At 44.5% G+C, this 25451-nt stretch overlaps 1 protein-coding gene across 10 annotated transcripts in view; it reads left to right on the top strand.

Moving 5' to 3' along the window:
• Positions 1 to 24036, top strand: part of NPRL3 (NPR3 like, GATOR1 complex subunit) — a 46268-nt gene extending 22232 nt beyond the window's left edge. For 7 of the 10 annotated variants that reach the window (XM_041120407.1, XM_041120404.1, XM_041120409.1 and 4 more), the window contains 7 exons: positions 2957 to 3094; positions 3846 to 4002; positions 5851 to 5957; positions 7239 to 7368; positions 16763 to 16982; positions 18136 to 18328; positions 23246 to 24036. In XM_041120407.1, the coding sequence (XP_040976341.1) occupies positions 2957 to 3094; positions 3846 to 4002; positions 5851 to 5957; positions 7239 to 7368; positions 16763 to 16982; positions 18136 to 18328; positions 23246 to 23411 (1111 nt within the window). In that variant the 3' untranslated portion in view covers positions 23412 to 24036. The remainder of the gene's footprint in view (positions 1 to 2956; positions 3095 to 3845; positions 4003 to 5850; positions 5958 to 7238; positions 7369 to 16762; positions 16983 to 18135; positions 18329 to 23245) is intronic. The other 3 variants (XM_041120408.1, XM_030002556.2, XM_030002554.2) reach the window with 1 other exon arrangement.
• The last annotated feature ends 1415 nt before the right edge of the window (positions 24037 to 25451 follow it).

The raw sequence follows: 25451 nt of genomic DNA, 5'->3' as shown, positions 1-25451 counted from the left end.
CTTCTGTAAATTCCTGGTGTGCCTACTGCGCCTTTGAATCTTTGTGCAATTCTAGGTTTCCTATCAGGGGCTACTTAAACTGTGTTCCTGAGGTTCATGGTGTGCCATGCAGCCAATGCAGTGTTCTCTCCTTCCCATGGTCTTGTGTCTTCCTGGACTCTCTGCTCCACAATTTTAGTTGGTTAAGAAGAATAAAGTAGAATTGCAGCTAGGTGACTCCCTGATGCGACTTTGAAAACTTGTTTTCTTGGTATTCTCTTCTGTTGCTGGTTTTTGCCATTCTGCTGCTGCCCCTAAAAGAAGGTGGCTTCTGGGTCTGCTGGTCCTCAGCCAAAGATTGTGGGGCTAGTTCATGGACATTTGTGAGGCTTGCAGTAAAAATCTTGTTAAATAGATGACTTCACGGGGAACCTGTAAAAATGAAGGCGAATGTGGATCTGAACTTCACTTTCTGTGATTTGACTGTATTTCATGTTGCATGAATCTTTGTGTATATATCGATGAAATCATTTAACTCTGTTGGCTGGCTAAGTGCAGTTGCATACATTGCTGCTGGAGGATGTAGTTTATTCCTTGTCAAATTATTAGAGACTTAAATTATTTTCCATCCAAGGAGGGGCAGGTGAAGGAGAAATCATGTACATAAAGCTATAATGAAGGCTTGAAATTGTACAGTTGAATGCAAATGTTAGAAGAATGAAATTAAGATCCAGATCAGAACTGAAAATCTGGTTTTCTTGTCTTTAATTCTAGGCTGTTGTTGTATAGTGCACTGTAGACAAAATTATGCTGTGGAGAGTGTAATTATGTAATTAAAGCTTCTGCCTTGGTACACTTGGACCAAAGAATGAAAGCAACCAACTGTATTTTTCTGTTTCCTGAATGTTAAACTATGCAGGGAAAATATCCTTGCAAGTGTTTCATGTTTTCATGTATCTCTGCTGCTTTTCAGTAACCTGTTTTAACAACGCCAATAGCTTTCAGGTAGTCTTTTAATTCACTTGTCCCTTTCAGTTATTGTCATGTTTTCTCTTTTGAGTATTTGGCCCAGTAGATAGTGTGGATAACTACTGCTTCAGGGTGCCCTTTACCTTGATGTATTTTGAGAGAATCCAGCTTTATCTGTCAGTTGGTTTATGTCTGGTGGGATAAGCAGTGTTACTGGAGTTGCAGCATTTAATGCAAGAAAAATGGACGTGTTTGCTGTGCTTTGCATTTTCCTTCAGGGTTTGGAGCCTCTGATCATATGTGAGGTGGTAGCGCCAGAGAGACAGTGGATTCATCCTTTCAGTTCCTTTTAAAAAAAGGAAAACATATGTAGTATCTGCTCCATTTGCAACTTGAAAAATCGGTATTTTTTTGGAGGTCAGTGCAAGATTTGAGAACAAAACCATGGCCTCTGCTTTTGAAAAGCATTGTCTGCAGTGAGATCTTCCCTAATGAGTCTGATCATGCACGAGGCAGGACAGGATCATGTTTGCTCTCTCACCACTCTGTTGTGGTTTGGTGAATAGTTATACCGGCAGCCGAAGCTACCCAATGTTTTTGTTTTAAAGCTGAATTTTCAGGTCTCTCTAAACCCTGTGTACAACTTGAAAAAGAGCATGTTAGTTTGTGGCCTACAATTGAATGCTAGGTATAAATGTTTAAATCACCACATAAAGAGTTTCCAAGACATGTATTTGCTCCTGGCCTGTTCCTGGCCTGTTTTTAAATCTGCTTTGTGTAGAGGGGAAATTCGTGGGTGTTATCGACACAAAAGTCATGTTGCGAGTCTCAACACATTTGAATTTAAAATTCAGACTGAGATTTTCAGAGTGCAAACTTTGAAATTTGATTTTAGGCCAAAATAAATTCATTTGGAACTAAGTTTAAATCAAAGGACATATTGAGAAATTCAGCTTTCCAGTGTAGACAAGATTAGCTGTTGCTTAAGATTGATTACAAGTTTATATGTGTTCCTATCTCAGTATACATGAAAAGATGTGGTGGGCCTTGCCTCTTCCTCCCTGCTCAGTCCCACTACTTGTAGCAAAGCTGTTCCTAGGCCAGTGTTTCCTGCCTGTGGGCTGGGCAGCCTTGTAAAGGTTTGCAAGGTGGTGCTAGCTTAGCTCCTTATGGTATCTTTACCCATTTTTAAGTAACCATAGTTACCTACCTAGGTATATTTCATCTGTTGTCTAGATTTACAGACTTCTGTAAAACTACCTGAATGACGTTCATTGCTCTAATCTCCCAGCTTTTTGTGTTTTTTTCAGTAAAAGAGGCTTATAGTTGCTTTCAGGCTGAACATGAGGGTCAGACTTTATCATCATTCCTAAGATGTCCATCATTTCCACTCCAATCCTGTTGTCTGAAGTCAGCTTAAAGGCTTAGCTTGGTCCCTGTGGTTTCCTAGAATGAAGAAACCATTTAACAAGCACGTTTGTGATTTCATGTGACACAGAGAAGCAGGTTAGTGGGAAACAAACAACCTAAGCAGAACCAAAGGAGTCCATTATTGTGGAACCATGCTGCTTGTAACACCCCTTGCCCAGTACAGACATCTCCTTTTCTTTTTCTGCGGAGAGGAAGATGGAAATTGGAGGCGAAAACATTGTGCCCAGTTCATCTTTGCCCTTTGCAGCTCCAGTCTAGGGAATTTTCCAGTGCCTTGCAGTAGATCTTCAAGAAACTCTTTTAACTTGGGATACTGCTGCAATGTTAAGAGCAGAGGGACCAGCGGGATAAAGTCTTTCAAATCTCCCCAAAGCCTCGTAGGGGATAATGCTCTGTAAGTACAAGCTAAGGATGCCCTTGCAGCTAGGAATCAGCTGGTCCTCAGCCAGTTTGGGGATAGGGTACATTCAGTCTTTTCTTGTCCTGATGCGATTCCTGTGCAGGGTGAATCTGGGCCACTGTTTTCATTTGTTATACATGGTAAATGCTGCATGTATTTATTTTCTTCCTATTTTAGTCTCTGCACAACAGGGGTGGTCCGTTTACACATCAACAACTGGCTGGAAGTGAGTTTCTGCCTGCCTCATAAAATCCATTATGTTGCCACAAACTTCATACCCCCTGAAGCAATTGAGAGAAGCCTGAAATCTATCAGGTAGGAGCAAGCTCTGTCCTTCAGAGTGTGACTGGTCCTTCCTCCAGTTCCAAGTGTGGTGCCGCAATTGTCTGTGCTGGCACAGCTTGGGGGATGATGTGACGCTGAGCTGTAGCGGTGGTGGGGGTGTGGGCTGAGACAGGACTCCCTGAAGCTGATGCTGTGGTACCATGATGCTGCTGTATACGTGGCGGTATGAAGCCACAGCCTTTGCGTTAACATTAGGTGGTTGTACTGAGGTGATGCTGCCCGAGAGGTCTGTGCTGTTTCCAGTCAGAGGAATTGTGTGTTCATTTTAATCTGTTGACCCAGAAGAAATTTTGCTTTTAGAAGAAAGACAGCCCAGGCCCCGTGATACCTTATTTCCTGCATTCCGCGTTCACAGCTTTTTACCTGCAAAAGTAACTAACTCTTGCTTTCTTCCTTTCTTCTACTCCATTTTGTATTTCAGTAATGCAGATGAGCAGTTTTCAGACTAGTTCTCCGGGCTTAATTGCACACCAGCACAGTGCAGTCTTTTTTTCCTAGTCACTGGGGCATCCAGTTAACGTATAACCATCTATCCCCTTTTTACAGGGAGCATCTTACCTTGTGACATAAAAATAAGCTTCTTCTGAACCAACTTACCACAAAAGGATGATATTAGTTCTTTTTTATCAGTAGATTGACCCCAGGTATCATGGTCTGGGAATAACTAAGCCTTCAGGAAAAGCTGCAGTTTACTGTGCAAATGTATTCTATTTTTCTGCAGGCCTTACCATGCCTTATTACTTTTAAATGATGAGAAGTCATTGCTTAATGAGCTCCCATTGGACTGCTCTCCTGCCCTGGTGAGAGTAATTAAAACTACCTCTGCTGTGAAGAATTTGCAGCAACTGGCTCAAGATGCTGACTTAGCATTGCTGCAGGTATGGGGAACTGTCAGTGGCAGCTGAAATTCTTTTAAATCACAAGGTGTTTTCTTTCTGTGTGCCAGTGGGTTTCTGTGGTACATGAGCATGTCAGTTCTCTCGGTGTGAGCAGAGTGCACAGAAAAAGCACAAGCTTTTGGGGGAAGGTTGGAGAAATGGAGGGCAGTGGTGCAATGACAGGGCTCAACAGTCCTGCAGCCACATCCAAATCACAAATTGCTGTGGGGTAGCAGGGGTGCCTGGAGGTTTCTAGTCCACACCACTGCTCAGAGCAAGTCCATACTTGTCCGTTCAAATTCTGAATACTTCCAGGGATACATCCTACAGCCTCTCTGGGCCCTGGTCCACTATTTGACCAGCATCAGAGTGAAAAACTTTCCTCATATCTAATGGGAATTTCCCATCTTCCACCTTGCGTGTTGCCTCCTGTGCTATCCCTCTGCCCCTCTGAGAAAGAGTGGCTGTCTTCTCTGTGCCTTCCCATTAGGTAGTTAAAACCAGAACAAATAGCACTCTTGACTTACACTGCAGTGGTCTGTCTTGGTTCTGCCACGTTGATGTCTAGGTGCAAATGGAGGCACCCAAAATGCAAGTGAAAGCTTACAGCTGCCATGGCCAAATACATTGCTTCCCCTGGATCTGCCAAGATCTTTTCTACTAAAGAGCTCTGAAAGCTTGTGCAAACCTACCTATCAATTTCCCTTAGTACATTAGTGCATGGACTTTGCAGAGTCCCAGGAAGAAGCTCTAGTTTAGGCTTGGGCAAAAATTTTGAGCCAGTCTCTCCAAGCCAGAAGCTCTTTCCGAGTTCGTTTCCAGTATTGAGAACCAGATTTCAAATCTGAATTGCTCAAGGTGATGTGATGAGCCCTTGAAAAGGGAGCTTTGTGCCAGCGGAGGGAATGAAACTCTGGCAATCATGGGAGGCATGAGGCCACTGTGAGACCACTGTGGATGACTGCGGTGATTGTGGCCCTTTGCCTGTCAGACCTGATGATTATATTAGATGATATGGGAGAGGGGAGAGCCACTCCATGCTTCTAAGGGTCGATTCAGACCCGTGAACATGATCTATGCTCTGTGTGACAGGGCAGAACACAGCTTGTCATCTCAGACGCTCCTGATCTTAGATCTGTGCCTTCTCTTATTTGAAGGGAAAGGTCCTGTTTTGTAATAAAATTTCCAGGTCTGCTTACAGTGGTCTGTGGTGTTACTTGGCATTATATAGCTATGGGATGAACTCTGGAAATTCCCTACTGCTTCTGTAGTTTTGTTCTCCACAATAAAGCAAAGTTAAATGCATCTAATGATACAGGCTGGATTTTATGTCTTGTAGATGCTATTTATGTGGCTCTTTCAGAGCCATTAACAACCACTGACTTGTTTAACACATTAAAATACTTTGTGTAACTCATTACTGAAATATCTCAGTGCATTAAAAAGGCAGTGTTGGTTACCTTTATGTTTGTGTCATAGTAAAGGCTGATTCTTTTATTTTTCATGTATAACACTTAATGCATTTTGTGCATAAACAAAAATAGGGTTTTGGGGCATGAAAAGTAACTAAACTTCTATTGATATAGTTTGAAGAAATTCCTTTAAGGCAGGAAATACTAAGTTGCTTAGAAATGTGAACCTCTGGAAATTTATAACCTTGTCAAATGCTTTTTGATGTGCCACATGTTATATTAAACCATGAATTTATTCTGAAGGCAGTGTTAAAGGATGGAACATTTTTCTTTCATTTCAGCTCAAACAAGATTTTTCTGTCATTGTATGGAACTCTTGGTGAGAGTTTGAATTTTGCTTTTGCTCTCCTAATTTTTCCCTGTTTTCTCAATGCAGGTTTTCCAGCTTGCTGCACATCTTGTTTACTGGGGAAAAGCAATTATTATTTATCCGCTGTGTGAAAACAATGTCTACATGCTTTCTCCAAACGCCAGTGTCTGTCTGTAAGTAGAAAGAAAATGACTGACTGTAGCAACACAGTGGTGAGAAGTGCAGATATGCTTTCCTTCCCTGATTTACTGGATACAGAGTGGGATCTTTCTTCATGTATGAATTTGTTGGGACTGTACAAAACATAAACCATTACATGTGCCTGAACTTGCAAAGCCATATAGGAGTTTGTGTGCGGTAGGGAGGAGCATCATAGCAGATCAATATGCTTCTGCAGTGATGTGGGCCTTGGAAGCAATATTTACCCTGTGAAGCTACTTTTAGTATTTTTAGTACGCTTGCTCACTGAGTGTCTGTATCAGGCTGTATGAACCTGAAGCAATATGGAAACATTTACAAAACAAAATACTTCATGGTTAAGTTAAATCAGTGTTTCATAGGACTATCTGTGTATCTGGCACACAGCATCACCTGAAATTAATCAAAAGTAGCAAATCAGGGTAGTGTTGCTATCACTATTGTATTGTTTTATGTGATGGCATTTTATACTGATATGCCTTCTTGCAGACTGAAGGCATTGCAGCCATTTTGAGAGCACGCAGTGGCAATGCAAGGAAGATGTGGAGGCAGTGGTGGGTATTTTTGCTCTGCTGAAATTGGCAACCCTTTCTGTGTTGGATTTTGAGATGTTTTTAGAATCTGTGTTGGATCTCAGTTATAGGAAAATAGTTTTAAATCAAAACTTCTGTGATGGAAGTATAAAAATAGGGCAGGAAGGGACCTTGAGGTCATTCAGGAACAACTGTGCCTGTGTCATATATGGCAGTGCTGTTCTTGAAGACCTTTGTAGATGGAAATCCTAAGACAGACAGTTTTCCTAATATTTAACTTGACTCTCCTTTACTTCTGATCAATCATATTGCTTGTCCTGTCAGCATAGGCATGGAGAACAGTCACATCTGCAGCTGCATTTTGCATATTAAAAGATTGTGTGTTTATCCTGCCCATCTCTGTCTTCTCTTGACTGCCCAATCCCTGTTCCTTTGATCAGAGACTGCGCAGGTCTAGACTTTTTATCATTTTTATTTTTCTTCTCTGGATTCCCTCCGCACCTTGAATAATGCACTGGAGCTGAATGTAACACCAAGATGAAAGTGCATATGCTTCTTGCTTACTTTTGCAGGATGCAACATGCCATAAACTATCCTTACTGTTTTTCTAGGTCACAGAGAATATTTCATTTGGGAATTGGCACTTCTGTAATGCTTAAATGGGTAAATGTTACACTGACCAGCAATATAGAACTGATTTCTGCCTTTACCTCTTTTCTGTAGTTATTCTCCATTAGCAGATGCGTTTTCTTGTCAGTTCCGGGGCCACAACCTGCCGTCGATGCTTTCCAAGTTCTCCCTCCCAGTGTCACTCTCAGAGTTCAAGAATCCGCTCGCACCGCCTGTTCAGGAGGTGAGATGGGGAGTGTACAAGAGCTCCTTGTTCTCCTACTAATGAGAACAAGGAATGGTGTTGCTTCTGGAGTACCTAGTCAGGAACCTGCTATTGCAGGTTTAGAAGTTGCCAATTACTGTGTTTCCAACCATATGATTTGTTGTTTCATATCCACGTGCCAAAAAGCTGTGGGGATGTTCAAGGTGAAGCTGTGCGGATGCTCTGTGCTAGCAAAGCACAATCCTAAAAAAAAAATCAGAATGTTTCTTTTCCTTGAGTGATCTAGTAGGGAAGACCAAAACTCTATTTGGTCTGTTGAAAACTGTCATAAATTAGTAGGGCTGAGTGCAAGTTTGTGGATTCCTCTCAATCACACTTGATTTTATTATATTCCATCTGCTTTAAGTTCACAATCTGGTTTTAAAGGCAAACTGTCTAGTCACTTAGCTTGTGCTATGAAACTGGAATTGTTTAAAGGCCATTAGAGGAAGTAGACTCAGCATGTAGTCAACAGAAGTCCATGTGTTACAGCATCAGCATTTTAATGTTCAGATTTGGGATAATAATATATGGATTTTGGATTTGTTAGCTGTTGTTTTGCTTATGCATAGATCATGGCTTGCGGCATTTCTGGGAACGGTGAAATGCAAGAAAGAGCTCAATAATGTGAGGTCTCCTGGCTGACACTGTTATATTCCCAGATGAAGAAGCTTGGACCTCTGAACACACTGTGGCAAAAGAAGCATAGGCAGATTTCTTTAGCTGATTTCTTGTAGTGTTGTTTGCTAGCCTTCATACTTTGATGACTTGCTGGCTATATGAATTTAGCCAGTGTTCAAATACCTGGAAGATTAACATCAATTGCGCACACAGGCACAGTTGTGAGGGAAGAATTTGTTGTAATTACAGGTTGGCAGAGATTGTGATCAGAGGTAAAGGCAAGTAATGATGTAGCGTCTAATCCCAATAGTATGTACTGGTCAGCTGCCACCTTGGGAGTCAGGGAAAGAGCAGTTTTACTGTTTTTTGTCAATACTTCATTGTAGTTACAGACAAATCAGTGTCCTGAAAATTGAAGCTGAATTAATAGCATTAATTTTATTTTAGCTGCAGTAGCTTCAGGAGGCATTCTTATTCTCAGTAGTCCTTTTAAAATTAATTACTTGCCTTAATACTTCTCCTTCAATATTTCTGGTTATTCTCAGACGTCCTACTTTTGTTTAAAATACACAAATAAAGTCTGCCACTTACTGCTGCAGTTATGCCTTGACACAACAATGTGTGATCAATGTTTGCCAGAGCTGTTGGAGGGCTAAAATGGCTCTTATAGAGCGTGTGCCTTCTCTCTGATGCTCACCTGTCTGTGGTGGGATCCTAAAGGTCAACAGCACGGCTTGTTTTCATCATCCTTTCAGCCTGTACGGAAGGATGAAGGATGATGCTGTGAAAAGCTATGGAAGTACCTTCTATGGTCTGAAAAGGGGAGGTGAGGACTGTGGTTGCAGAAGACTCGGGGCCACATTGGCAAGACATGTACATGAAGATGGAGACCACCGTACTGGTGGGTTGTTTTGAGTCATGGTGAGCTTCTTTTTGACAAAGCTAAGCATGGCAGTTCTTGGGGGAGTTTAGGCTAGAGAGAGTTTTTAGATGTTTTCATATCAGTACATTTTCTTCTACTTTGATTTACCTATGTAGAACTCTTTGTATTATTGTTTTGTTAGGAACTAGCCTTTGAAGAGAGATGAGTCTAATCCCTGTCCTGAAGTGGTCAGGCTCCAATTGTAATTAGCAGAGATCTAGTCGATAGAGCAATAATCTGATTAAATGTGGGTGGGTTTTTGTTCCACTGTGCAATGATAAAAGATGCTGTACTCTGAACTGTAAATATTGTCAGATTGTATTTGCTTTCCCTTTGAAAAAAGTTAACAAAGTTGGGACCTTTCACTGTAATTTTGTTCTTTGTGTACATAGGAGGGGATGGGGATGTTTTTTTAACTTTGAAGATTTTCACTAGTAGTCTGTTATCTTGTGCTTTTCATCATGCTGACTGTACTTTCTGAAGTACAGACATTTCTGAAGGTCATCTGTGCTAGAAGGTCAGTACTGTGGGAAGGGCTGTATTTTTGGCAGAAACTGTTATGGTCTCATGGCATCCATCCCATTTGATTCTTGTCTTAAGCATGGGATTGGCTCCCTCCTTTTGGCATGTGCTTCTGGACGGGCAGAGAATACGGAAGGCATTAATAAAGTCCACGATACAAAATAGGAAAGCTGTTAAAGAGCCCTTCCTCCTGTTTTTATACAAAGTCGTACTGCTTGATTTGAAAGCAGACAAAGTTATTTTGGCTAGCTTACTGTTATATGGTGGAATTGCGCCATTCCTTTGGGTAGATGAAAAAAATGTGACACTGGCATTTTTATACTTGGGGTGCTGTGGTATTTTTTGGTGGGTAGGAGGTACAAACGACCTGCGATAGCCTGAGCAAGGACAAGGATAAGACTGCCTTGAATGATGGAGTGCATGTCTACATTCTGCTTTTGGTGTCTGTCAAGTAGGTAGGAGACGTCCAGCGAGTGGTGTCTGCCAGGACTGCCAGTGCTCTCAGCCGTGCCCTGTGCTAGAGACAGGAATTCTTCCCGAGCCTGTTGTCTTGATCTCTTTTCTTGCCTGTGATGACGAGCAGTATATTCAACTGCAGTTGAACTCTGTGGTGCTTATAAAAGATTTTGGTATTCGTGTAGTGATTTGTATGCTAGCTTCTCTTTCTCTCTGTTTAACCTGCCTTGCTTGGATAGCAATGTTGCAGCAGCATGAGGATGAGCCTACGCCTACAGCTCAGCTGATCTAATGATATCTGAGTGCTGCTGAGAGGAGGGCCTGTTTTCCCCTTCTACTCTCAGGTGTGTGCTCACATGCCTTCCTCCTTTCCCTCTTCCCTTTGTGCTAGAGCTCTGGCTCCTGTCCAGCTTGACTCTATTCACTTAACTTGTTTCAGCTGCATTAGTTTTCTGCCAGGTTAGCAGGTGGAATTTGCTCGGGGGGAGATCCAGCAAGTGCCAGGGCTGGTGCAGAATGAAGGAGGCACTTCTGCAGCTGGGGATCAGTGAGGAAAGCAGAAGCTATTTTCCCCTTTTCATGGCAGTGAGCTGTCTGTTAGTTCCACTGTGCTGTGTAGTGTCACCTGGACTTGCAGCAATCCAACGCAGCCTGGGACTGTCCTGAACAGCAACCAGTTTAGCTCATGCTGCTGGTGCTGGATCTCACCAGGGTGCGGCCATGGGGTGAGGAGATCCTGCCAGCTGATACAATAGGGAAACTCATTTTCCCTTTCAGTGTTTTTACTGGAAAAGAAGCCGTTTGTCTCCTCTACCCTGACCCCAAAGAAGCTGTCCTTTCTTCTGCTGCCTGTGACTGTTGGTTCCTGTCCCTGTGCTGTCCCTTCATGTGTGGCACAGCCTTGATGTGGCCGCAGAGCACACCAGAGTGGAGTTCTGGTGGTGTTCAGTGTGGTGTACACACCTTCATAACCTCCTGTGAAAGCACAGAAACACTTGGTGACCTAAAACCTTTAGGTCAGCACACATTCATTGACAGAGTATGTGTACTAGGCACTGCAGTTGGTGCATGGGAATGCTTTAATCTGCTCTCAGTGCGAGGCTTTCTTTGTACAATATCAAAGTTTCTTCACCCAGCTACTCTGTGCTGGGTTTGCAAGTTTCTTTGCAAACCAAGAGAAAGGGATAATGGTTGTGGCTTCCCCTCATCCGTGCATTATGGCCTCAGTTAGTCTATCTTTCAGAAGAAGCTGTAACATCTCTCTATGCTGCCTTGAGGAACAAACGTCGCCTAGCAGGAGGGTCTTTCCCCCGGAAGGTAGAAGGAGTGTACCTAGGTGAATTAGACATCCCATTTCCTCCCTGCATCCCCTTCACTACAGTAGCTCTTTATCATAATGCACATTGCTATTATTATTGTAGTTATCTAATTCTCCCTTGATGGGGCTAGGATAACTGCGGAAAAAAACAGATGGGAAAGTATGACAGCTGCTGCTGAACAAAATATGTTTGATTTTTTCACTTTTCTTTTAATAAGTCTGGCCATCCTGTTGGGAGTAAGGCACCAGTAGATGAGGCCTCTGCCTTATGTATCTGGAAAACGTGCTGTGCTTTGTGTAACAGCTCAGTGGAAAATGAGCGAGTATGTCAGGGGATGGGAGTGGGAGGAGAGCTGCATGCAAATACTGAATAGGCAGTTGTGTCTTCTGAGAGACATGCTGCAAATGGGACTGTTCTGCTGGGCATCTGGAAGGCATTAAGAGTCACAGGAGCTTTTGTTGGCAGGGGTATGGAAGTATTAAGGTGCATTTATATTCAGTTGGACTAGGTATAAAATCAGGATTTTTTTTAGTGTGGCAAGTTAAAAAAATATGTCTTTCTAGGCCTAAATGGAGGGAATGGTTAAGCTGAGAATTCAAAGCTGTTACCTGATGATTAAAATGGCAATACTAGACAATAAATTTTTTGTCCTACATTAATAGGGGTCTTCAGAGTCTGTTTTCTGTAAAATAGGGAGAAATTTTAATAGCTGATCTGTTTTTCATAAAACAGTGTGGTTTGAATTATAAAGGTAATATATTTCAGCAAACATCCATTTACCCCAGCGACTTTGAAGGCACTGTCCTACTGACCCAAGGCAGCCCTTAGTTCTCAAGTCAGTCCTTGAACAGTGCATGTGTCAAATAGCTAGACTGGAGAAAGGGGAGCTCGTATACTTCGGTAGGCAAAACAAGCTGTTTTAACTAAGAGTCTGTCCTCAAGTAGTGAGAAACAAGCTAGGATTGAGTGCTTCTGGGTTGCTGTTTTCCCTTCCCTTTCCTGAACCTGTTGCCTGTCCCAGTTATCTTGGCGTTCTCCTTAGATTTTTAGGCCTGGGAAAGAAAACAGCCTTAAAGAATCCTTGCAGGAAATGCGTTTATTTAACACATTACTCAAGAGTTTTACAAATGCTCCCTTTGGTTCCCAGAGGGAAGAGAATAATGAATGCTGAATCTTGTCCCTCCAAGACTTGGGGCTGAGCTTTCCTCTGACTGTCCCAAACTGCCCAGATGGGCTGACGTGTATAGTGCCCGTGTTTTCAGAAGCTAATACATCTTCTCTGCTTTTGTCAATAAGCACAAAGCAATGTATTGTTACCAGTGCCCTCCATGCCGCCTTGCATGACAACACGCTCTAACTTTGCCTGGGGCCTGCTGCACCATGAGGTGGGGAGAGGAAGGGGATGGCCACTGCTGATCTGTGCCAGCAGGAGCGTTCCAGATGGTGTGGCAGACAGGACACCCCCCCCCCCCCCAGCAGACTGGAAAGAAGCAGCATGGCAGGATGGGAAGGACGAAAGGAATATGGATGAAATTTAGAGTTGATTGGTAGTTAAATTAAGCAACAAAAAATGTTTCGTTTTATATTTCCATCATGCTCCTGGTGTTTCAGCCAAAAAAGGCTGGCTATGGATTCCCACCATGCTAGATGATGAGTGAGTGAGTGGAGGCAGTCCTGGGACTGAAGCGTACCCTCACCTGGGAAGCTACTCCCAGCCCTTTTGGCTTCAGCAAGGAGCCCAGCTAATCAAGTAGACGGACAGCAAGCATGAAGATAACCCTGTATCTCCATGGGAGGAAGAGCATTTCTGACAGCCGGTGCAGCACAGATGGTGCAAGGAAGCCTCTTCTCCTGCAGACCTCTCTGTAAGCTCCATCAGAGTTCAAGAGGAGCTGATGGAGAATGGATGTTAATTCAGTGTTCATGTTCAGAAGGACAAGCAGCAGAACGTATTTGTATTGCGTTTGTGTGGCAAGGTTTTGGTAGCGGGGGGGTTACAGGGGTGGCTTCAGTGAGAAGCTGCTGGAAGCTTCCCCTATGTCCGACAGAGCCAATACCAGCCGGCTCTAAGACGGACCCGCCACTGACCAAGGCCGAGCCAATCAGTGATAGTGGTAACGCCTCTGTGATAACATATTTAAGAAGGAAAAAAAAGTTGCTGGGCACACAGAAACAGCAGCCAGAGGGAGGAGTGAGAACATGTAGGAGAAACAACCCTGCAGACCCCCAGGTCAGTGAAGAAGGAGGGGGAGGAGGTGCTCCAGGCGCCGGAGCAGAGATTCCCCTGCAGCCCATGGTGAAGACCATGGTGAGGCACGTTGTCCCCCTGCAGCCCATGGAGGTCCATGGTGGAGCAGATATCCACCTGCAGCCCGTGGAGAACCCCACGCCGGAGCTGGTGGGTGCCCGAAGGAGGCTGTGACCCCGTGGGAAGCCCGCGCTGGAGCAGGTTCCTGGCAGGACCTGCGGATCTGTGGAGAGAGGAGCCCACGGAGCAGGTTTTCTGGCAGGACTTGTGACCCCGTGGGGGACCCACGCTGGAGCAGTGTGCTCCTGAAGGACTGCACGCCATGGAAGGGACCAATGCTGGAGCAGGGGAAGAGCGTGATGAGTCCTGCCCCTGAGGAGGATGAAGTGGCAGAGATAACATGTGATGAACTGACCGTAAACCCCATTCCCCGTCCCCCTGCGCCGCTGGGGGGGGGTAGGTAGAGAATCTGGGAGTAAAGTTGTGCCCAGGAAGAAGGGAGGGGTGGAGGGGAAGGTGTTTTGAGATTTCGTTTTATTTCTCATTACCCTACTCTGGTTGATTGGTAATAAATTGAGTTAATTTTCCCCAAGTTGAGTCTGTTTTGCCCGTGACGGTAATTGGTGGGTGATCTCTCCTGTCCTTATCTCGACCCACGAACTCTTTGTTATATTTTCTCTCCCCTGTCCAGCTGAGGAGGGGGAGTGATAGAACGGCTTTGGTGGGCACCTGGCGTCCACCTCTGCTAGACATTAGCTGTAAAAACACTTGCTGCTTTTGGTAAGAAATAGGTTTAAACCTGGAGAAAGTTGAAATGGTGTGAGGCATATTTGCAGTGATGGCACAAAGCACACTGTTTTGGGCATGGTGCCAGCTGCAGGATGCTGCATCACTTGGGCTTTTTTCTAGGACTAGATTTTAAGAAGTACCAAATTCCCACTGAAGCCCAGCTTATTATCGATAACTGTCAATGATCATCATTCTCTCTTATCTAGGGATGATTGTTCAGGCTCACTTCAATATGGAAGAACAGTTTTCTCTAGTTCTCAGGTTAGTCTCAGCCAGTCTCCCACTCTTCCACTTAACAGCACAAAGGCATTTGGCAGTCATTGGTTGTACAATGTTATGATTGTAAAGCTGTAACACCACTTTTGCCTGGCTTCTTGTTCTGCTGAGCCATAGCTGCTGGCTCAGGGGTGGCTTTCTAGATATTTGCACAAGAGCGTAGAGGTGAAGGTGTGTATGCAGAGTTAGAGAGCGTTGGATAAGACTTTCCACACACATGGAGCTGTAAAGAAAGCAACTGGCTATTTTTGTAATTCACGAAACCACCAAGGTGACCAGTGGAGGCTGGTCTAGGTCAGGCCCTACCCGGCAGATTCTGCAGGTCTGGTAGAGCCTGTCTTACTGTCTCCTTGAATTGCCTTGGATTTTTCCAGGGTTATTTTGTGCTGTGAAATGTGCAGACCTCTTTCATTTGATGTGAAACTAGCTAATCAGACATTGCTGCATGGCAACAGGTTGGAAATTTAAGTAAAATATATGAGACATATTTCCATCCACGCCTGCATCTGGAAGAAAGGTTTTTAGCAACGTAATCAATGGAGTAAGCCTCCTTGCTCTTCCAGGCTGATTTCAGATGTTAGCAAAACACTATGCATTTGGTATCTTTTGCCAACCTTCCTCTTCTGTAGATTTTCTATTAAACATGTAAAACGAATTATGGCTTTTCCGAAAAAGATATTTTTGAAGGCAGTCCCAGATAATATGTTTTAAGATTAAGACCCGTTCAACCCCCAAAAGTGGTAATCCCTGAAAAGACAGGGTGTGAGTCTGTTTGCAAACAGAAGATGTTTCTTTTGTGATTTGGTAGCAGAGGAGGAAGTGAGAATTAAAAGATTTATGGAAAAAGGAAAATTATGTGAGCTGATGAACTTCGGTTTGGGGCTTTTACTGAGATTTGGCCCGTTATCCTGATGATTAATACAGCAGAGCTAGCTTCCTTCTCAGAGTCTGAGCTCATTCTGCATGTGTTTCTCACCAAAACAGTGTTGGTTGCTATGAAATCCCCAAACAGCTTTTGTCAGTGGATCAGTGTTTTCAGAGCTGTTAGCTATGGGAAGGGTTGCCTGCAGTGATATGAAAAGGCTTTTTGTGCAGAAATTCAGACATGATGATGTGTTTTGAATGCTCCTCCAAAACTCCTGAAAATAGGCCATGCCAAGAACCTACAAATGCTTGTCCCTCACTCTGCCCGCTGCTTTCAGCATCGCTCTGGGGACATTGTGCAGGTCTTCAGCTACTGTAACACAAAGGTGTTATGCATGTTTGTTTAATACAAGCATCATTGCTCGGCGCTTTTGGAACTCTTGCTTGTCTGCACCCTAAAAACCTAGGTGCCTTAATAAGCTTGGCCTGTCCTATTATCGCAGAGGGATGGTGAGCAAATGGGGGATATTAACCCTTTGCATTGAGAGGGGACTACTTGGCAGTGGCAGGCTGCTGTCTCTTGCCAAGGTTTCTGCTGCTGTTAGTGCTGTTTCTGTATCGCTGAGTCCTGGCATGGCTCTGATCTCCAGAGTCTCTCCCATAGTTATGCAGCAATTTCCCATCTGACAGCAAATGGCTCCTGCTTCTGGGCACCTGTCTTTATTGGTTCAGTTCTGCCCCATCACCCTGCCCTCTCCCTGGCTTTCTAGGGGAACCTGCACTTTAATCTGACCGCTTGGCGATTAACGTTTCGGTGATTACTGATTTTAGTTGTACAAACCAGCAAACTGGTCTCAGGGCTCATGCTGTTTGGCCGTGGACATTGGGGCCTGCATCTGGTTGACTCATTTTCCATGTCTGGTCTCTCAGAAGGAAAACTATCCTATTTTTTTAGCACCTACTAAACTTGTTTTGTTAAAAGAGGACCAAACAGCTCCAGGTGGGGTTGTATGGCTACATTTGGATGGCTGAAGCATTATGTGGTGAGGGCATTCAGCTGCTCTGCTAGAACATAGCAGGTGCTGGAGCTTTGGCAAGGGGGTGGGGCCGGTTCGTTTGAGGACACTGGTTGTGCTGGTCAGCATTGCGTAAAGACACCGTGATCATTAAAGGTTTGATTACAGCCTAAGCATCCACAAAGGCTTTGGATGTGATGAACATGTGTGCCTGGTCACCTTTTTATGATTGGAGAAGAGATAAGACTGTTGTGTGGGGTGGAAAGCATTTCTCCTCGTGAATTTTAGTCACAAAGCCTAACCTTTGTACATTGTTTTCCTCCTGTATTTTATTTCACAGGTGTTTAATACCTCATTTCTTACTCTGCAGACCCAGCTCATTCAAATGGTGATATGGATGCTCCAACACCGGCTTCTTATTCAGCTTCACACTTATGTCTGTCTGATGGTGCCACCAAATGAGGAGGATTTCCGAGCCCAAGATGAAGACATGCCCTTTACTGCTAGAGTTGGAGGCCGAAGTTTAAGCACCCCCAATGCTCTCAGCTTTGGTTCTCCAAGTACGAGCACACTTTTCTCTGCTGTTCAGACCACAGCCCACTTCTAGAGCTTCCCTTAGCGATGCTTAGGGTAATCAGGCATTGGTAACAAGACAACTCATCTTTGCTGGAGTGCTTGCTAATTAGGTCCAGCCCTTCTTTAAATTTAGAGCTGGGCATTGGTGAAAGTCTTAAGGGCTGTTAGATCTTAAATTCTTGTTTTTAAAAAGAAGTAGTGGTTTGTAACTGGCCAAGTTCTCATTTGATCATGTGAAATATTTTTATCAGAGGTACCTCTATTTTTTCGAAGCAACTTCCTTGCTGCACTCAAAAGTAACGGCCATGTTCCTCTGGCTGCACTGCTGTTACTACATGAACTTTGGTTTTCAGGAGAGGAAGAAAACTGTGAAAATTTGTTTCAAACAGCATTGGTTTCTGTGGGCTGTAGAGCTACCTAAGGAGATGCAAAGATAGCTGTCGTTCTTACAGATGGTTGATTTCTGTTTATGTCTCCTGATTTCTGTAATCTCCTCAGTGCCATTCTTCAGGGTGATTCCAGGAAAGCATTTTTTCAAGAGCATAAATCAGATACAATGCTGAAATCCCCAAACTTTCCTGCCTGTGCTGTTACAAGCAGCATTCTCAGAATGCCACCGAGGCTGGATATCAAGAGACATTCTCTGTACAACTTTCAGCTTTACAGAAGCCATGAATTAGGGCAGAAATCTTGGAACGTTAGTCAGATAAGTCTGCGATCTGCTTATTCTGGCTTGCTCACAAGAGGATATTGCTTCTTGGCCTTTCTTTCTGCTTGCTCCCACCTTCTGTGCTGTTAGGCTTTTCATGTTACCACTTCACGGTATTGCAGCAGAGCTGGCTGGGAATTTTCTTTTCAGATGTTTTTTATGGACTGTTTATAGTCTCCAGAAGTACAATTTTCCACATAAATTGATGACTTCGTTGAAACATTTGACTTTCCCATTGAGAAAATCGCTGTGTTGTCATATGACTAATTGCAGATACTTGTAGCATTTCGAGAGCCACTTTCTTTGCTCTGCAAATCTGAAGGGATTATTTGGAAAGACTACATAGAAACAGCCTGAATTGATAATCTTTGCATCATTATGCTGAGGAATATAAAAATTCTGTGTCTCTTTCTCTCTTCCCCTGATAGCTAGTAGTGATGACATGACTCTGACAAGCCCTAGCATGGATAATTCCAGTGCTGAGTTGATACCTGGTGGGGACTCACCCCTAAATAAAAGGATGACAGAGAATCTCCTAGCAAGCTTGTTGGAACATGAGCGGGAAGCTATCCTTAATGTCCCTGCTGCCCAAAATCCAGAAGATCTTCGCATGTTTGCAAGGTAGGAAATGAGGAGCGCAGAATCTAATCTTTTTTTCTTATCCTTGCTGTTTTACTGAAGGATTTACTGAGCAAATCCCGTTAGCTTGGGATTTTGGAGGATAAATTCTTTTGGGTTTGTTCCCGTTATACCTATTTCATCTGTGCACGTCAGTTTTTCACAAAAACTAATATATGTGTCACAAGAACACTTGTTAACAAAGAGTCCTGAATGTGTGAAGGAGCATCAGGGCTTATGGTTGGACAACAGGGACTTCACTGGTTGCCTGCCAGTTTTCCAGTGTCCACACATGGTAGACGTAAAACTGCATAGCCTGAAAAAACCTTCTGAGCATGCAAAGCAAAGACCCAGTCATGCTGATGCTGTCATTTTGTGTCCGTTGATACTTCCAAGCCAGCTATCCTTTATTTTAAGGTTTGTAGACTCCATGCAAATACGAGACTGAGTAGCACACAGTTTTGTTGTTACAAATTTCAACACAACAAAAATACGCAAGATGTGGTTCTGCACACGGTAAAAAGCAGAATGACTTCCTAACCAGCCATCTGGGAAAAAGGTGTGGGGGAAAATACTTTTTTCTTCCTAAGCATTTCAAAACACAGTGGCATCACTGGAATGCAACTTTCACTGGGTTTCATACTTGTGGAGCAGAAGTACTGCAAGCAAGTACTGAGGCAAGTACTGCAGCTTTTCCTATACTTTCTAGATTTAGTTGGTAATCCCCTGAAAACCTGGTTCTTGACCTAAGATAGATATAGTCAAGTACCGTAGAGAAACCGTAATAGCAAGAAAATACTTTTCTTGCCTGCGGCAAAGTTTGCAGCTATGCTGTGCTCAGGTATTCTCATAGAGCTCTCCCAAGCTTGTGGGTAGTTACCGCTCTCTGAATTACTCATCTCCTTCTCCATCTTCAGAGGATATTCTCTGATTGAGAGGCAACACTTCGGCCATTTGAGAACTTTGAAATGTTTTTTGCTTATTACCAGATAAGTCATTACAAAACCAGTGAGAAAGGAAAGTAAAAACAAAATCATAATTGATGATATGTTAAGACAGAATTTGTGGGGGATGCTTTGGACCAGTTTAGTGGCAATGCAGTTTCTCAGTTATCCTAGAGAGAGGGAAGGATTTCATGATTGCTCCCCTATCACTTCCCTCATCTGGGTAAAACAGCCATTTGAAAGCTTTGGAATTGCAGATACAAAAAATTACTTTGATTTCTTCATAAAATCGGCTGCTGTAACCAGGCAGCTGTCTGAATGATGTTTATTTTGCACTTCGCTTGTGCACCAGGTTCTTTTGCAGATCCCCAGGATGGCGTTGCTAAGTCTGAATTTCCATTCTACTGTAGATTGAATTGACAACTGCATAGCTTACTCTTTAAGTCAACAGTGAGGAAGAGAGAAGATATGATAAACAAATGGGTCCTATGGGTAGGATGCTGGAGTGTACAACTAGAAATGTTTATGCAAGACACTCCTGGTTACCAGTGGCTTTATGAGACACCATAACTTGGAGGTTGTGGGTGTGTTTTCTCTCTTTTTGTGCTGTAAACCATCAGAGGTGAGTGTCTGGGTAAACCTATTGCTCTTAATGAAAGTATAAACAATTGCGGAGAAGCCGCTGCAGTGAATGAGCTGATCTTCCTCATTACCCTAGTACAGGTTACTGCGCCAGCGCTTCTTTTTGCTTCATTTTGAGGAATAGCAGCCTAATGAGGGCTGTGCTCTGGCAAATAGCTCTGCTGTATCAGCTGCCTCCCGGAACAAACTCCTGCTATAAACGCATAGTTAGTGCACTAAATATACTGCAACTGCCCTTCCAAGCGTAGTTGTGTGTGCACACAAAGGGATGGGCTATTTTCAGCAGAGTAATAAAGTTCAACCCAATACATTTTCTCGTGTCTATGCCTCTGAACGCCTGTTATTCATTAAACAGATGGCAGAGGCTTCACTGATGGCTTGTCTCCCAAGCCATGGGTGTGGAATCACTTTCAGGATTTTTTTTTTTCTTGCTCTTAGATTGGGAGATGGAGATCCTTCACTCCACTGAGGAATGCTCATTGGTGGCACTGAGCTGTGGACAGTTCTGCTCCACTTTCAAGCAGTGCTGGTGGAAGGGATATCTCCCTGGCCAGGAATAAGCTAATTTTATTTGAATGACTAGTCTGAGATAATTTTTTTTTTTTTTTTTAAGCATTTAAAAACACTACACTGCTGTTAGAGGGGCAGCTCTTATAACTTGAAGAGGGGAGAAGAGTGATGAACAATGGAAAAGCAATAAGCTTCCATCCATCTGGATCTGGAAGTGCACATCTGTCAACAGACAAATCTGTGCAGCTTAAGAGGGACTCAGATGTAGTGTTACTGCCCCAAGAAGTGCCATCTTATGTCCTGTTTGGGTCCCATAATTATTCATTGCTCAAAAAGGCGAAGGTAGTGCCCATCTTCACTGGAGCTGTGAGCCCCAAATCACAGCTTTGTAGATTCTAGTTAGACTTTTAGGAAGACTTCTTCCCTGGGAGGGTGGTGCAGCCCAGGACAGATTACCCAGGCATGTAGGGGGATCTCCATCTTTGGAGGGTTTCAGAGCTTGGCTAGAAAAAGCTACAGCATTGGCAATAGTCCTGCTGGAGCAGGATGCTGGACTAGACTTTGGAGGTGTCTTCCAGCCGGCATTTTTGTGATATTCTTTAATATCCTCTCTAGCTTTTATTGGAGTGGAAAGTATTTCATCTTGACTGGTTATGAATCCAGACTCTTTTTGAATGTAGGATGGATTTATTTATTGGAAAACTCCTTCTTGGTCTGTGTTGCTGTTGAAAGCCAGGTCATAATCATTTGCACAGAAGACAGCTGTGCCAGGAGATGACAGCATGGGCAATCACAGTGAGCAGCTTTGTAGAAGGGAGAGAATATGTAGCTTTAAATTTTTTTCAAAATCACTTTCTGAACAGTGATACAAGTTATAAGATACAATATACAAAAATTTCTGTTAATACCTCAGGGAATGGTCTGGTTTTGACACATACACGCACAAACTGATGCTGTTCCTGCTAATGGCCACTTCTCAGTGTCACACTGGTTGCCATCGGCCCACGGGAGGAAGCCAATTAGCCTGATTTAAATACCCAGTGGGAGATACTGCAAAAGGCAAATGCACAGACCAGATAGTGGAAAGGTAAATATGACTGGAGCTTGTCCATCTGTTGTTTGTTTGTACTGCAGGTACAGAGATGTAGCAATTATGTTCTACATAATGGTGCCAACTTGAGAGCTGGCAGATGAACATCAAAGTGGAAGGGAGTTTGCAGTGTGCTGGGGGCTGCCCTGGGCTGCCAGCAGGGATGAGGCAGTGAGGTTCCTGGCTCTGAGCTTACGTACAGCTGTTTCAGGAACAAGAAGGGGGTGAGAGGAGGGACGTGGCAAACTGTGGAGCACAGAAACACAGATGGCAGTGGACTGGAGGTGAAACCTACTCTGTGCAGCGTAGAGGGAGGGTGTGATGGAGGGAGACTTGTGCACAGTGACTCCTTTCCAGTCACCCATGAAGGGTAATGGGTGACAGGAGTGCCTAGTCTGAGCAGAAGACGACAGCCAGGCAAATGTCAGTCCTTCAGGGAAAGCATGAGAGGCCCCATCCCGCTGTCATGTGAAAATACGCAGGAGTGCTCTAAGGCATATTTGGTGTCTTTCAAGGGCTGTTCCTGCATGAGGACTGTTTGAATGAATTGGAAAACAGATCTTGTCATCTCCACTCATTTTTACTGTCAGTTGGCATGAAGCAGCAGGCCAGCATATTCCTAAACTGCAGATGGGTATGGAAACACGAGCAAAAGCTGCTGAAGCACAGAGCAGAGCGTGATGTGTAACACCTGCAGACGCACATCTGTCCGCATAGCTGGGGAAGTGATTCTGGCATATGTGTTTGGGCCTTGATGGGTAGGAGTATTTGAGTGACGTGCAGTACGGTTCCTATATTTGGGCGGTTGTTAAGACAGTTAAGAGACTGAGCAGTAAACTTGAGCTTCGTCTGGAGGGCTGGCTTGGTGCTACGGCTCTGAAGGGTCTCTGGGGAGCAGGTCCTCAGCCATCAGGGACTTGCTGCAGTGAAGAGACTGCAGCGGTTTTTCTTAGACCCTGCCGTGATTGACTGTGCAGGGCCGAGGTTAGCTGATATCTGTAGCATGTTGGTGGCCAGCAAAGGGGTATCTGTGCTGTCTCTATTTAAAAAGAACTGAGAATTTAAGAAGCCAGTGTGGTTTGAGCTTAGGCTTCAAGGTTTTGGGGCTCTCTGGGGCCTTTATAACTCCCAGAGCTTCTGTGGTGCCTGTCACCAAGATTTCCATCTCCCTGTTGTGACTGTTCCACCTAACCCAAGCTGACCAAACCTCAAGAGTGCATGACCTGTAGTTACCAAGCCCTTTGGGCTGCTGGGAGGGGAAAAAATATGCTCTTCCTTCTAAAAGCAAGTGTAGGTACCTAGGCCTCTGATGCAGAGCTGTGATGAAGGGCATTGTAGACCCAGCTAAGAGAGGGCAGAAGTAAATCTGCCACATCCTGACTTCTCAAGGCTTGTTGGCACTTGTGGTTCCTTGATTTCTGGAGTAAAAACTATGTTGAAAATTGACAATCTCAGGAAGTGCCCCAGGCTAGGAAACCTTTTGATACAAGGAGGACCTTTGCAAAGCCCCGAAGTGGGGAAGTCCCCTTGCTTTTCCGGGGGATTTCTGTGGTAGGCATGCCTAAGGTAAGAACCAATTTAATATACTTCACTTTTCATGTAAATGAGGGACACAACCCAAATGCCTTCTGATTTGGGTCCCACGGGAGAAGATTGTTGAGGGTGGCAGTATCAGTTCTAGCTTTGTGCACTTGCTTTTGGCTCACGTGCCTCTCTTGCTCTCCTTCCCTGCAGGTTGCTGCACTATTTCCGAGGCCGACACCATTTGGAGGAGATCATGTACAATGAGAACATGCGTCGCTCCCAGCTGCTGATGCTGTTTGACAAATTCCGCAGTGTGCTGGTGGTGACCAGCCATGAGGACCCCGTGATTTCAGTTTTTCAGTCTCTCTTAAAGTGACTCTGCTGGCAAAGGAAGGGTACCTGCTACACTCTCCATACTGATAGTCTAAAAGATGCCTAAAAAGTAAAGGAGGGAGGCGATTTCAATTCCTTCTTGCCATGTGACACAGAGCAGGTTCTCCCTGCTTAAACCATGACACCCTCTGTGCCTCAATTTCCCATCTGCTCCCTATGGTGACACCTGAGGCCGGTCTGTGTGAGGGGTCTGGGGCCTGCTGCAGGACAGCATGCGCTTGCTCAGCCTGGATTCGTGCTGTGCCACATTCACAGCAAGGGAGCTGCCAGTTCACAGCCCTTCCCTGACCCTGCTCCCTCCCCAGGGCTTGTGAGAGTGGTCCAAGATTTCCACTGCAGTGTTACTGACAGTACTTCACCTTTGGGTGTATGCTGGTGCATCTGAGATGCTTTCTCTGCTGTCCAACATGACTGCTGGGTCATTCAGCCTATCCCCATGGCAAAACATGGATGGCCTCTGCTCAAGGGCAGAGTGGAGTTGGCCTGGCTTTTAGGCAAATGTCCCTGGGCATCGAGGAATGCTGTTTGATCATTGTTATCTGGCAGCAGTGAGGACACAGGTAGGAAGGCAAAGTATCACAAGTAAACAGTTTCATGAATGAGAATAACTTGCTCAGTGTGTTACAGCTTATTATTTCTTCTCCCCTTATTACCAAGTGTCTATTGGAGCATAGCTGTCACCAAGCTCCCTAGGTGTTTGTGGGTGTTCAGGGTTTCCAGTTTTTGGCTGGGGTTGGGAAGCACGACTGGAAATTAGCTGGCCAACCTGCAAGTGCATGGACATACTAGTTCCACAGAGCCAGAGGCTGGTACTAAGGGCACTCAGACTTGTCCCCTAGGGCTTGTTTTGTTCCTCCATTCCCCTCCCTGCAAGCATGGTTGTGGCTGCAGGGAGCCAGACTGGGAACCTGGCCTGGGTTAAAGCTAGCCAGGTGAAAAAACAAGATACAGGTCTGGATGTGGCTGTGTTTCCTGATGTGGCTTCTCCAGCTGTGCCAGGGCTAGAACAAGAGCCGATAGCCCTGTTTCTGGGGACAGCAGGAGCTTATGCCAGCTCAGGCCCGGCCTGCGTGAGGCCACTTCCCCACAGTGGCTCACTGCACTGTGCTGCACACACAGGGAAGGGTGGGGGAGACCTTTACCTCCACGGTGGAGGCTTCCAGGGGTGTGTGTTCTTAAAAGATTGTCAAGCTCCTCCTTAAGACCTTCCCTTATACCACACACACAAGCTGGAGTTTTTCCCAGAGTTGCAGGCTCTCACAGAGCAGCTTCACTTGCCCACTCAAACTGGGTGAAACTGAGCTTTATATAACTTATCTACCATCAGCAAGGCGCAGTGTCCACAGTGCATCAGATACCAGATGACAGCTACTTACAGTCCCTTCAGTGAGTCTTCCCCTGCAGCTGCAAGCAGGAGTGTTATATAAAAGCAAAAGCAATATCCGACCTAAAAATCAGATCAACATTGTAGAGCCTCAGTCCCAACCAGCCCCCAGCAACTGCATCTCAAGGTGAGCTACTGAGATCAGCATTAACAAGGGCTGTTCAGAAGGGGCCAAACAAGATTTTTTTTTCATGTGATGGGGACAAGGGTTTTGAAAAACTTGAGCTTTTTTCCTTGCATGTGAATCCTAAGGTGGCGAGGACAGGGTGTCCCTGTCACCCTTCAAACTGCCAGCATTGGCTGCAGTTCTGCAGGTTCTGCCCTAAACCCTAGTGGTTTTCCCCCCGCTGTACCTCATGGCAGGCTGCAGCACCACAGAAATCTCAGCATCGGTGCTTTCTCTGTGTTGGGGTTCACACACTGATAAGTTTTGAACTGGTCTCAAAAGCAGCTGGAAAAACAAACAAAAGACATTCTTGTTCTTCAAGCCGGATGTTATAGACTGGTATAGGTTGGAAGGGGTGTTGGGAGGTCTTTTGAGCAGAGGTTTGGACAAAGAAAATGTGTTAGATCAGGTCACACAGGAGCTTGTCCAGTGGAGGTTTAAATACCCCACAGCTTCTCTGGGCCCCTGTTCCA

The sequence above is a fragment of the Aquila chrysaetos genome, chromosome 25, assembly GCF_900496995.4.
Source record: "Aquila chrysaetos chrysaetos chromosome 25, bAquChr1.4, whole genome shotgun sequence".
Lineage (NCBI taxonomy): Eukaryota > Metazoa > Chordata > Aves > Accipitriformes > Accipitridae > Aquila > Aquila chrysaetos.
Note: the sequence above shows the minus strand (reverse complement) of the source record. Positions and strands in the feature narration are given on the sequence as shown.